Raw genomic sequence first — 13,401 nt, 5'->3', positions numbered from 1 at the left:
TCTGTCTATATTTTTTAAAAGTTCATTTCAAGCATTGTTAATTTTGTCTGATTTTTGAACTGGTTTGATTTTTTTTTTTTTTTTTTTTTTTTGATATAAGTTTTCTCATGAGGTTGCAGTTTTTTGTTGCTTTTTGAGAGAGGGCCTTTCTGTGTTGTTCAGGCTAGTCTTGAGCTCCTGACCTCAAGCAGTGGATCCTCCTGCTTTGGCATCCCAAATTGCTGGGATTACAGATGTGAGCCACTGTGCCAGGCCACACTCCACACTGGTCTAGTTTTTTTCTTTGAGACGGAGTCTTGCTCTGTTGCCCAGGCTGGAGTGCAGTGGTATGATCTCAGCTCACTGCAGCTTCCGCCTCCCGAGTTCAAGTGATTCTCCTGCCTCAGCCTCTCAAGTAGCTGGGATTACAGGCACACACCACCACACCTGGCTTATTTTTGAATTTTTAGTAGAGACAGCATTTCACCATGTTGACCAGGTTGGTCTCGAACTCCTGACCTCAGGTATCCACGTGCCTCGGCCTCCCAAAGTGCTGGGATTACAGGCGTGAGCCACCGCGCCCTGCCCACACTGGTCTACTTTTAAACCACTGGAAGACAGAGACTTAATCCTGTAAACTACTGGTGTATTTCCCCAAATGCTTATAGTTGGGCACATGCTAAGTATTTAGTCAATTCTTGCCACTGGTCATCAGTCATTTGTTAGCAGTTACAAATTTGCATAGGAGAAGAAAGCATGGATTTTTTGTTGAGAGTGAATTTTCTTTATAAACACAAGGGGGTGCTCTTTAACCATCAATGACCAGTTTAAAAAAAGTTTAAAGTCATTTTAAAGCCTTGGAAGGAAGCCTGCATAAGGAAAATTGCTACAGGAACAATAATACATTTTAGGGCCGTGCTCTGTGTTTCATGCCTGTAATCTCAGCACTTTGGGAGGCTGAGGCGGACGGATCACAAGGTCAAGAGATCAAGACTATCCTGGCAAACGTGGTGAAACCCCGTCTCTACTAAAAATACAAAAATTAGCTGGGCGTGGTGGTGCGCGCCTGTAGTTCCAGCTACTTGGGTGGCCGAGGCAGGAGAAGAATCATTTCAACCCGGGAGGTGGAGGTTGCAGTGAGCCGAGATCACGCCACTGCACTCCAGCCTGGCGACAGAGCAAGACTCTGTCTCAAAAAAAAAAAAAAATTTAAGTGGTAGGTATTTTAGCTGTGCTTTAAAATTTAAAGATTGTCTTTGAGATTTATTTTCCCTAAAAATTCAATAATTTAAAAAATACATATATTATTCCTAGGTATCTCCCGAAGATCCTGGAGCTCAGTTCTTGATTCGTACTGGGTCTGTTGGCCGAAATAGGGCTGAAGCCTCTTTGGAGCGAGCTCAGAATCTCAACCCCATGGTGGATGTGAAGGTGGACACTGAGGATATAGAGAAGAAACCAGAGTCATTTTTCACTCAATTTGATGCTGTAAGTTTCTTAATGTAAAATCTGCTGTGGGAAGTAAACAAATTAAGGTGCTAGTTGTGTACTTTCAAATCCCAAAGCAATCTGAGAGCATTCAAATATCAAATTCTGAGCTTTTTCCCAATAAAATGTATAAGCTGTTCTGTTGTTTAGGCTTAGTATATTGTGTGAATGTGTTGCCAGAGAGGTCCAGTCTGTTGGATCTGCTGTAGTTATTGGTGACTTGCTGTCTGCTGGCTTCTTCTCTGGGCATATGTTCCCTCAGCCAGGTTTCGTCTTTGGTGTTTTGTCTTCCTTCCAGAATCTTTGCACATAACTTTAATCCATGTTATTGCAAATGTTTTCTTCCGAAAACTTAACAAGTTGGTGATTAATTTCTGTGGCAGAGGCATTTTTTTGTTGGAAATATCAAACTACAGCTTGTGTTTTGTCTTAAGAAAAAGCACACCTGATCTTGGTCTATCTATGTCTGTCTGTCTGTTTCTCACAGTCACGTTGACCATGTTGCCATGGATAACTAGAGAAAAATCACTGTTGTCATAAACCAAATGAGGCATATCCAGCCTCATTTGGTTTCACTGCCAAATCTATGTGGAGGTGAAAGGATAAATTAAATTCTTTGTCAATGTCTGCGACCTTTCAGACATAGTTCCCTGCATTCTGGAAACGCTTAACAAATCTTGAGAACTGTGAAATAGTCATAGATGAGCTACTAGTTTTTCAAATGAAAGGTCCCAGTATGTTATATGAGAGGTTAGAATTTGGGTTAGGTAGTTTGTTTTTTAACGCTTTTTTTTTTTTTTTTGAGATGGAGTTTTGTTCTTGTTGCCCGGACTGGAGTGCAATTGTGTGATCTTGGCTCATTGCAACCTCCGCCTCCTGGGTTCAAGTGATTCTCCTGCCTCAGCCTCCCAAGTAACTGGGATTACAGGCATTGACCACTATGCTTGGCTAATTTTTTGTATTTTTAGTAGAGTTGGGGTTTCACCATGTTGGTCAGGCTAGTCTTGAACTCCTGACCTCAGGTGATCCACCTGCCTCGGCCTCCCAAAGTGATGGGATTACAAGTGTGAGCCACCGCACCCAGCCTGTTTTTTACACTTTTCTTTCTTTCTTTCTTTCTTTTTTTTTTTTGAGATGGAGTTTCACTCTGTCGCCCAGGCTGGAGTGCAGTGGCATGATCTCAGCTCACTGCAACCTCCACCTCCCTGGTTTAAGCAGTTCTCTGCCTTAGCCTCCCGTTTTTACACTTTTCTATTTCATATGTGCATCTGTTCAAATATGGGCTTGGAAAGATGGATCATCTGTGCATTTGTCCTGTTTTCTTTTTCCTAGTCCCTTCTATTTTTTAACTTCAGGTATTGGGACACTTTCCATTTGGACATAAGTCTTCATTTTCTTATCTGTAGTAACCACATTTATTTTATGCCAGGTGTCCCTCGAACTCGTAGAAGTAGAAAGAGGGTTTGTTAAAACTGAAGTGTGAGGCCAGTTGATTGTGTAATGTGTGTGCATGGGACCATGTTGTCTGCCTTGCAGGCCGTGTTTGGCTGGTCCTTGCGGGTTTGATAGTTACTTTAGACTCTGCAGGGTTCCATTTGATCAATTGGTTGCATGTTCACCTGTGGATTTCTTACCTTTTAGATGGGATTTTTCCTTGGGTGGCTGCATCCTTTGAAACACCAAAGGAACACATTTCTCTGTGAGTGTTATTTCGGTATTCAGGCTGCTAGACAACAGCAAAGAGGGTCTATCAAGTGAAAATGCCCTTTTGTTCAGGAGAAAGCATGTGCAATTTGGAAGTTGTCTTTTGACCATGATCACAAAGCTTCTCCCAGAAAGACGGTATTTTGTGCAGTAGAACTTAGCCATTTCCAATACCTCAACTTACTGGAATACAACCTGGAGGCCCCAGAGCAACACTGATAATTCCACTGAGTGAATCACCAGTTCATTGTCTAAGCCCGAATGGAAGGTCACTTGGTCTATAACCTTTTCTTTTGTCCTTAAATTCAGATAAAGTTTCACACCGCAATCTGTGGAAAAATGATCTCAACAGGACTTGTTTATCTTCTTTATCTTAACATATCAATCAAAAGGAGGGGGAAAAAAGCGCTTGCATTTAAACATGACCTTTGGGTCAGTTTAAAAAACTGGTTTTACTTCTCACTGTAGCTTATTTGGATTTTTTTTTTTTTTTTTGAGACAGAGTCTCGCTCTGTCGCCCGAGCTGGAGTGCAGTGGCCGGATCTCAGCTCACTGCAAGCTCCGCCTCCCGGGTTTATGCCATTCTCCTGCCTCAGCCTCCCGAGTAGCTGGGACTACAGGCGCTCGCCACCTCACCCAGCTAGTTTTTTTTGTATTTTTTAGTAGAGACGGGGTTTCACCGTGTTAGCCAGGATGGTCTCGAACTCCTGACCTCGTGATCCGCCCGTCTCGGCCTCCCAAAGTGCTGGGATTACAGGCTTGAGCCACCGCGCCCGGCCGCTTATTTGGATTTTAATAGATTTAACGGTTTAGAAACAACTTGCTAAGTTATTTTTTTTTTCATGAAAACTATGAGATGTGTATATGTTCATGGATTACAGAAAACATTTGTTGAATGGCTTTTACTTTTTAGCTAAACATTTTATTTTGGCTGCAGAACATGACAGTCTCATAACTTATATTTTCTACACATTGAAACCTGCAACTTTTCTTTTGTCTTCTAGCCATAGGACGCAAAGAACCTGTTGTACCAGTTTGAAACGTGTTTTAAACATGCCCAGAGAGACTGTTCATTAAGATTTATTTAGACATCAGGGCAGTGATTCACAGTATGCAAAACTCACACCCAGCCAATTTCTTTCTTTCTGCAGGTGTGTCTGACTTGCTGCTCCAGGGATGTCATAGTTAAAGTTGACCAGATCTGTCACAAAAATAGCATCAAGTTCTTTACAGGAGATGTTTTTGGCTACCATGGATACACATTTGCCAATCTAGGAGAGCATGAGTTTGTAGAGTAAGTGTTGGGAGAGGTGGGGAGAATGTAACATTTTCTCCTTTTTATACTTTTAAAAAAAAATTATGTATGTATGTATTTATTTATGTGTAGAGACAGGATCTAAGCTATGTTGTTCAAGCTGGTCTTGAACTCCTGGGCTCAAGTGAGCCTCCCACCTTGGCTTCCCAAAGTTCTGGGATTACAGGCATGAGCCATTGCGCCTAGATGACAACATAACACTTTTCAAAATTTAGTCTTATTTACTGGTAGAAAACACCCATCTAAGGAAATAATTTGATTATAATACTTAGAACATTCTGAAACCAAGTCATTAACAACTTGCCACATACAATAGATTGTGGGTTCAGAATTTTAGGAGGTATGCCCCTGCTCTCCAAAATGATGGACTAAATCTAAAGCCTAAAGCAAGCAGAGTTTTACAGCAATAAAAGTACACCACATAGGCATTTGTTTGATCAGTCTGGGCTTCATGTGGTAAAGTCACATTTTCTGCATAGGGAAGGCTTGCTCTGATTGTAAACATTTGTTCTCCAGCCTGGGCTTACATGTTTTCTTTTTTTTTTTTTTTTTTTTTTTTTTGAGACAGAGTTTTGCTCTTGTTGCCCAGGCTGAAGTGCAATGGCGCAATCTCGGCTCACCTCAACCTCCATCTCCCACATTCAAGCGATTCTCCTGCCTTAGCCTTCCCAAGTAGCTGGAATTATAGGCATGCACCACCAAGCCTGGCTAATTTTCTATTTTTAGTAGAGATGGGGTTTCTCCGTATGGGTCAGGCTGGTCTCGAACTCCTGACCTCAGGTGATCCGCCCACCTCGGCCTCCCAAAGTGCTGGGATTACAGGCATGAGCCACCGCGCCTGGCCTACTTACATGTTTTCAAGTTGAGAGACAGTAAAATGAGTACAAAATAGTTGAGTGACTCTGGAGGCACATTCAGCCAAAGTCTACCTTGGAAAAGGTATCCAATATACAGAGAGACGACTCTGGTAGAGCAAACAGACCTCATCCTCTCATGTTGAACATTGAGGCTGCAGAATTTGGTAATTCTCACATGACAGGACTTGTAGTGTTTTGACTTTGTAGTCTCTGGGTGAAAGATGGCAGATGATCTGTTATTGTAAAACTATATGAGTTAGGTATTTTGGCTGCAGTTTCTGACCACCCCCTCCAAAAAGAAAGACAGGCTCTGTGAGGTAGGAGCTTCCTACCAGGACACTGAGAACTGTTCTCTTGTTCAGCCTCTCAGGCAAATCACTGAAATTTCTCTGGTCTCCAAGTTTCTTTCCTGTAAAATCAAGATGGGGGAAGGACAGTCATGTTCCAGACATCTCCTAACTCTAGTGTTTTATGGCTTTAGGATAATCTAGTTCTTTGGGCATATTATTATTATTTATTTATTTTTTAGGGACGGAGTTTTGCTTTTGTTGCCCAGGCTGGAGTGCAGTGGCGTGATCTCGGCTCACAACAACCTCCGCCTCCCAGGTTCAAGCCATTCTCCTGCCTCAGCCTCTGGAGTAGCTGGGATTACAGGCATGTGCCACCATGCCCGGCTAATTTTGTATTTTTAGTAGTGACAGGGTTTCTCCATGTTGGTCAGGCTGGTCTCAAACTCCGGACCTCAGGTGATCCACCCACCTCAGCCTCCCTGAGTGCTGGGATTACAGGCATGAGCCACCGTGCCCGGCTATTATTTTTGAGATGGAGTTTTGCTCTTATCACCCAGGCTGGAGTACAATGGCACGATCTTGACTCACTGCAACCTCCACCTCCCGGATTCAAGTTATTCTCCTACTTCAGCCTCCCGAGCAGCTGGGACTGCAGGCGCCCACCACCATGCCCGGCTAATTTTTGTATTTTTAGTAGAGATGGGATTTCACTATGTTGGCCAGGCTGGTCTCGAACTCCTGACCTCAGGTGGTCCACCCACCTCAGCCTCCCAAAGTGCTGGGATTACAAACGTGAGCCACTGTGCCTGGCTTCTTTGGGTGTGTTTTAAAGAAGTCATAGTAGGCCGGGCGCGGTGGCTCAAGCCTGTAATCCCAGCACTTTGGGAGGCCGAGACGGGCGGATCACGAGGTCAGGAGATCGAGACCATCCTGGCTAACACGGTGAAACCCCGTCTCTACTAAAAATACAAAAAACTAGCCGGGCGTGGTGGCGGGCGCCTGTAGTCCCAGCTACTACGGAGGCTGAGGCAGGAGAATGGCGTAAACCCGGGAGGCGGAGCTTGCAGTGAGCTGAGATCAGGCCACTGCAGTCCAGCCCGGGCTACAGAGCAAGACTCCGTCTCAAAAAAAAAAAGAAGTCATAGTAGTGGAAAGCAGTCTAGATTATTTTAATATAAGATGCCCACAGCAGAGGGGCAGAATTAAGTTTGGCAATTTTTTTTTTTTCCTGAGACGGAGTTTCACCCAGCTGCCCAGGCTGGAGTGCAATGGTGTGATCTCAGCTCATTGCAACCTCCGCCTCCTGGGTTCAAGCAATTCTCCTGCCTCAGCCTCGCGAGTAGCTGGGATTACAGGCGCGCACCACGACGCCCGGCTAATTTTTTGTACTATTAGTAGAGATGGGGTTTCGCCATGTTGGCCAGGCTGGTCTCAAACACTTGACCTCAAGTGATCTGCCCGCCTTGGCCTCCCAAAGTGCTGGGATTACAGGCGTGAGCCACTGCACCCGGCCAAGTTTGGCTATTTATTTCATGATTCAAGTAGAGTCTTTACAAAGTAATCACTTTGATTTATTCAGAGCAGCTGTGTGCCTGGCAGTGTGCTGAGCAACGTATGCTGCTCTGTTTTTCCCACTGTAATTTCCTGAGTGCCCAACAGTGTGAGTACCAGACTCATCATGTTATCAATGGCAGAGCTGGGATTTGAACCGAGATCTGACTCCAAAGCTTTTGCCCTTAACCACCATCCCAATCTGTGACCTGGAGAGGCTTTTTTTGATTCCAGTAGCATGATTCCTAGGGTAAAATTACATTCCCTCCCCTTGTCACCCTCTAGGGAGAAAACTAAAATTGCCAAAGTTAGCCAAGGAGTAGAAGATGGGCCCGATACCAAGAGAGCAAAACTTGATTCTTCTGAGACAACGATGGTCAAAAAGGTATGTGTAATGTGGGAGCAGAGGTCAGAAACCCTAGGGCCTTGGAGGGGACGGGCAATGATGATTGAAAAGGAGAAGAGAAAGCACTTCTTGAAGGGGTGGGGCGAGTGCTTGTCCTATCTAAAGGGAGACTGCCACAGCTTAGTGTCAGCCAGCTGTTGCTGTGAGGGAATGTGGGCCCAGTGATTCCAGATGGGATTTTTCAAGACAATGAGAAATGCAAACTTTTGTAGGCTCTGTCCCATACTTTTTTTGTGTGTGTGTGAGATGGAATTTTTTTCTTGTCGCTCAGGCTGGAGTGCAGTGGCATGATCTCGGCTCACTACAGCCTCCACCTCCTGGGTTCTAGCAGTTCTCCTGCCTCATCCTCCCAAGTAGCACCCCTGGCTAATTTTTTTTGTATTTTTAGTAGAGACAGGGTTTCGCCATGTTGGCCAGGCTGGTCTCGAACTCCTGACCTCAGGTGATCCACCCGCCTTGGCCTCCCAAAGTGCTGGGATTATAGGCGTGAGCCACTGTGCCCGGCTCCAAACTTCTTTTTTTTGTTTGTTTTTTTTTTGAGATGAAGTCTCACTGTGTCCAGGCTGAAGTGGTGCAATCTCAGCTCACTGCAACCTCCGCCTCCCAGGTTCAGGAGGTTCTCTTGCCTCAGCCTCCTGAGTAGCTGGGACTACAGGCATGTGCCACCATACCCAGCTAATTTTTGTATTTTTAGTAGAGATGGGATTCCACCATGTTGGCCAGGATGGTCTTTATCTCTTGACCTCGTGATCCACCTGCCTCAGCCCCCGTCAAAGTGCTGGGATTATAGGCATGAGCCACCATGCCCGACCAGAAAACTTTTTTTTTTGTTTTTTAAGTGGCAAAACACCAGCCCTTGTTACAATAGCAAGACCCTGTGTCTACCAAAAAAAAAAAAAAAAAATGTAAAAATGTGTCTGGTGTGGTGAGCACCTGTGGGCCCAGCTACTCAGAGGCTGAGCGTGGAGGACTGCTTGAGCCTGGGAGGTGGAGTCTGCAGTGAGCCATGGTCACACCACTGCACCCCAGCCTGGGCAACAGAGCAAGATCCTGTCTAAAACAAAAAAAAAAAGCAAAACAAAAAATTTTTTGTATTTTCTCTGCTAAAAATATAAAAATTAGCCGGGCAAGGTGGTGCATGCCTGTAGTCCCAGCTACTCAGGAGGCTGAGGCAGGAGAATAGCTTGAACCTGGGAGGCAGAGGTTGCAGTGAGCCGAGACGGCAGCACTGAACTCCAGTCTGGTGACAGAGCGAGACTGTCTCAAAAAAAAAAAGTTTTCTTTGCCTGTTTTTTCCTTTTGCCAAACAACCTTTAATAAGAAAAGTCTTTCAATGTTGACAGGTGTTATCAGATTCATATTTGTTAAATGTAGTTTATATTAGGGTGCTCAGCCTCTATTTGGATCAGGTGCAATAATTACATTTATAGAAAGGAGTGAAGAAGAGGTCAGAAGACGATGGTTTCTGTTGCTAGTGCTGGAATCTGAGATGGGAACCATGCGATGGGGAAAGCAAGATGAAGGGGCCAGAATTGGTTTCATTGAACTGAGAGGAAAGACATGACCAAGCCCATATTTACTCTTTGCTTTGTAGATTTAAATGTTGAGAAAGAAAAACAGTTGGTCAGAATGTTGAGTTAAATTACGCTAACGAGGGGATTCTAAAGAGTTCAGAAACCACAAAAGAGACTGCAGAAAACCACAAAAGTGGAACTCTCAGACTCTCCAGCAAGGCGGCGTTGGAGATTTTCTTTCTCTTTTTGTGTTTGTGTTGGAGTAGTTTGGTGCTGTAAGTGTGATACAGAGGAATTAAGCCCTAATTTTAGTGTCTATTCACAGAACCATAATTATCCAGAGTGAACCTTGGTGTTTTGGCCAAAACTTGGGTCCCTTTCTTTCTGCCTTTCTTTCTTTTTGAGGCCCAGTCAAGATTTATCTGAATAGCTCCATGAATTTGGTGGGGGGAGATAAATTGTTAACAAACGGAGGAGTACAAAAGCTGCTTTGTGGGTGCTGTCAGTTTATAAATCACACCCTCTTACAAGTGTGACACTTGGCCTTGGTGTGAAGGGTTTTATGGCTTAAGGGCCTTCTCTGATTGAGGCGGGTCTTTCACATTCAAATGGAGAGAGTGCCTAGCTTTGTTAGCCATTCACAGCTGGAAGTTTCCCTGGAGTCAGTTCTGATGGTGCCCACTGGGGTGGATCTGGAAACCTTTTGGGAACCACTTTATGTCGCTATGAGGAGAATGTAGGCAGCCCAGGCCTTTGCCTACCATTACGGAGGGCCCTACAGGCACAGAGGTTTTTGTGCAGCCTCTTCCTATGTGGAGCTGAGCTGGAAGGTATCAAAATATTCCCCAGCTGACATTGTTAGTCAGCTGTTACACTTGAACAATTCAGGCTCAGATTCCAACCCCAAGCCCTTAAGGTTACGAGGCATTCAGTGCATTCCTGCTGACAATCCCCGGGATTCCAGATCTTGCCTTTGTGTGGCCTCACCAAGGGCCCTGCGGACAGAGTGGGCTGGACTGGGTTTTGGCCATGGCTTTGTCACCTTGCAATAACATGCCTCCTTCCGTTTTGGTACAGATGGCCCTGTGATTTCAAGGTTCTCTTCCAACACCAAAGATTCCTTGATTCTGATGCTGCCGTTTTGCCTAATTGTACAGAATAACTAGTTGGGTTGTGCTCAGAGAGTGCAGGGTGGGGGTGGGGAAGCAGCCGCTTCCTGTTTCCTGTGAAAGGTTTTCTGGTTAGGGTTCCCTTCCCCTCCCCCTTTTCCCTAGGTTTAATCAAAGGTTGTAAAGCCACTTTTGCTTCAAGGTACACTTTGTGCTCCTAAATTAGTAACGTTAGAAAACAAAAAGGAAAAACAGCCTGTGGTTTTCACACCCTCTAGGAAGCTGGTGGGCCTTTCTAGCACCTGTGCCATTCTGATAAATAAGGCCTTAAGAAAATGCCTTTTCCAGAAATAGGTGCTCAGTAGTTTGTTTGCTTTCTTTGGTGCCCAGGAGAAGATTTGAGACGGATTTCGTCACAATCAGGTCTCGGGCACAAGCCTCACATGGACACTGACGTTCAGGAGACAGAGGAGAGAGCAATGAGGTGGTGGTGAGGAAGTGCCCACAAAGGTTTCCCAGAGGAAGAGTTGTTTGTGTTGGCATGTGAGGGACAAACTTTCCAGGCACCAGAGCCAGGAGCAGTGCTCCGTCCGAGGAAGTAGGATAAACTGAAAGACTGATGTAGGGGCAGAGTTGCTCTGGCTGCCCTCACTGCCACAGCCCTTTCTGTGAGTTGCAGAATGCCTGCTGTGTGCAAGGCAGTGTTGAGTGCAGGGAATCACATCCAGTCTTCTTGTCCACACCTACAGCTGATAAAGAAGCTACGAGAAATTAAGTGACCTGACCAAGGTCACACAGCTGTGGAAGAAGGCGAGAGCGTAGACAGTGGGTACGGGCATAGGCTCACCCTATGATTTACAAAGAAGGATCCCCCTGAAGTTTCTAGGGTAATGTGACATATTAGGAGGATGGTAGGATAAAATGTGTGAACATCGGGATCATTCTGGAAAACCTTTAGGGTAAAAGGCCACTGTCATGCTCCCATGTTTACGTTTCTTTATGGTGAGTTATTTGTGTTAGGTGCTGCCAGAGATGATGAGATGCCTGACAGTGGTTACTCTCTAATAGCTCTTTAAAAATTAAAGACAAAGTAGGATTTGTTCCTGACTGCACCAGAAATACAGATTTAATTTTACTTCTGCTCCTGAAATAGGTGACTAATTTGGAGTACTATTAATACTCTTTTCATGAATTAGTTGAGAAATTCCACAGTTGAGGAGTGATTCATTCTTTTGACTCCCTCTTTCTGAGCAATTTGTTGACAACCTTCTCATCCTCTCCCACACCCATCATTAAAGAAACAGTCGAGTTCTTTTTCTTTCATGTGGTACCTTGGTTTCCACTGCTGATGGCCCTTGAGATTGATTGTCTCTGACTCCCCCCTTTCCATTTGAAGCTCCATAGGGGAAAGGCAGTCTTGTTCACTGCTAGACTCCTAGTCCAGTGTCTAGCACAGTCATATCCAGGGAATATTTGTTCAGTGTACTGGTGGCTGTTAACTGCAGCATAATCCAACAACCCTGGAGGAAATTATTTTCTTCCTTTTTTTTTCTTTGAAGCAAGGTCTCACTACTCTGTCACCCAGGCTGAAGTGCAGTGGTTCAAACACTGCTCACTGCAACCTCCCAAGTAGCTGGAATTACAGACATCCACTACACCTGGCTAATTTTTAATTTTTAAAAATTGTTATTATTTCTGCGATGGAGTCTTGCTCTGTTACCCACGCTGGAGTGCACTGGCACAATCTCGGCTCACTGCAGCTTGTGCCTCTCGGGATCAAGCAATTCTCCTATCTCAGCCTCCGGAGTAGCTGAGACTGCAGGTGTGCGCCACCACACTTGGCTAATTTTTGTGTTTTTAGTAGAGACGGTATTTCTCCATATTGGCCAGGCTGGTCTCAAACTCCTGACCTCAAGTGATTCACCCACCTCGGCCTCCCAAAGTACTGGGATGATAGGCATGAGCCACAACTTCCAGCCTGATTATTTCTGTTTTAAAAAAGAGTAAGAAGTGACCTTCTTTGTTACCTATGAAATGAATTAACTTTCTGGTATATTAATTCTCATGGTTTAGGTTATTTGAGCTAAGCTGAGAGAACAGAATATCAAAGAAGACAATAGACTTGCCCAGAAATATTTAGAAGTCATTCAGTTGCCTGGACTGGAACCCTCGGGCCAGAGAGGTCCAAAATCCCGGCCTTTTGTTTTTTGTTTGTTTGTTTGTTTCTTTCTTTTTTTCTTTTTGAGATGGAGTCTCGCTCTGTCATCAGGCTGGAGTGCAGTGGCATGATCTCAGCTCACTGCAACTTACGCCTCCCGGGTTTAAGTGATTCTCCTGCCTCATCCTTCCGAGTAACTGGGACTACAGGTGTGCGCCACCATGCCCAGCTAATTTTTGTAATTTTTTTTTTGTTTTTTGTTTTTTTTTTTGAGACGGAGTCTCGCTCTGTCGCCAAGGCTGGAGTGCAGTGGCCGGATCTCGGCTCACTGCAAGCTCCGCCTCCCGGGTTCCTGCCATTCTCCTGCCTCAGCCTCCCGAGTAGCTGGGACTACAGGCGCCGCCACCACGCCCGGCTAATTTTTTTTTGTATTTTTTAGTAGAGACGGGGTTTCACCGTGTTAGCCAGGATGGTCTCGATCTCCTGACCTCATGATCCACCCGTCTCGGCCTCCCAAAGTGCTGGGATTACAGGCTTGAGCCACCGCGCCCGGCCTGTTTTTGTTTTTTGAGGTGGAGTCTCACTTTGTCGCCCAGGCTGGAATGTAGTGACGCAATCTCGGCTCACTGCAAGCTCCACCTCCTGGGTTCATGCCGTTCTCCTGCCTCAGCCTCCCGAGTAGCTGGGACTACAGGCACCCACCACCATGCCCGGCTAATTTTTTTTCTTTTTTCTTTTTTTTTTTTGAGACAGACTCTGGCTTTGTTGCCCAGGCTGGAGTGCAGTGGCCGGATCTCGGCTTACTGCAAGCTCCGCCCCCCAGGTTTACACCATTCTCCTGCCTCAGCCTCTTGAGTAACTGGGACTACAGGCACCCGCCACCTCGCTGGGCTAGTTTTTTTGTGTTTTTTTTAGTAGAGACGGGGTTTCACTGTGTTAGCCAGGATGGTCTCGATCTCCTGACCTTGTGATCTGCCCGCCTCGGCCTCCCAAAGTGCTGGGATTACAAGCGTGAGCCACCACTCCTGGC

General features: G+C 45.3%; 1 protein-coding gene across 3 annotated transcripts in view; it reads left to right on the top strand.

Annotated features, from left to right (window-relative positions):
* The window catches only part of SAE1 (SUMO1 activating enzyme subunit 1), an 86,514-nt gene that overhangs the window by 20,369 nt on the left and 52,744 nt on the right, over window positions 1-13,401 (top strand). For all 3 annotated transcript variants that reach the window (XM_037991889.2, XM_037991888.1, XM_073016257.1), the window contains exons 3-5: window positions 1,294-1,467; window positions 4,323-4,465; window positions 7,470-7,569. In XM_037991889.2, the coding sequence (XP_037847817.1) occupies window positions 1,294-1,467; window positions 4,323-4,465; window positions 7,470-7,569 (417 nt within the window). The remainder of the gene's footprint in view (window positions 1-1,293; window positions 1,468-4,322; window positions 4,466-7,469; window positions 7,570-13,401) is intronic.

Source organism: Chlorocebus sabaeus, chromosome 6 (genome assembly GCF_047675955.1).
Source record: "Chlorocebus sabaeus isolate Y175 chromosome 6, mChlSab1.0.hap1, whole genome shotgun sequence".
Taxonomy (NCBI): Eukaryota; Metazoa; Chordata; class Mammalia; order Primates; family Cercopithecidae; genus Chlorocebus; species Chlorocebus sabaeus.
Note: the sequence above shows the minus strand (reverse complement) of the source record. Positions and strands in the feature narration are given on the sequence as shown.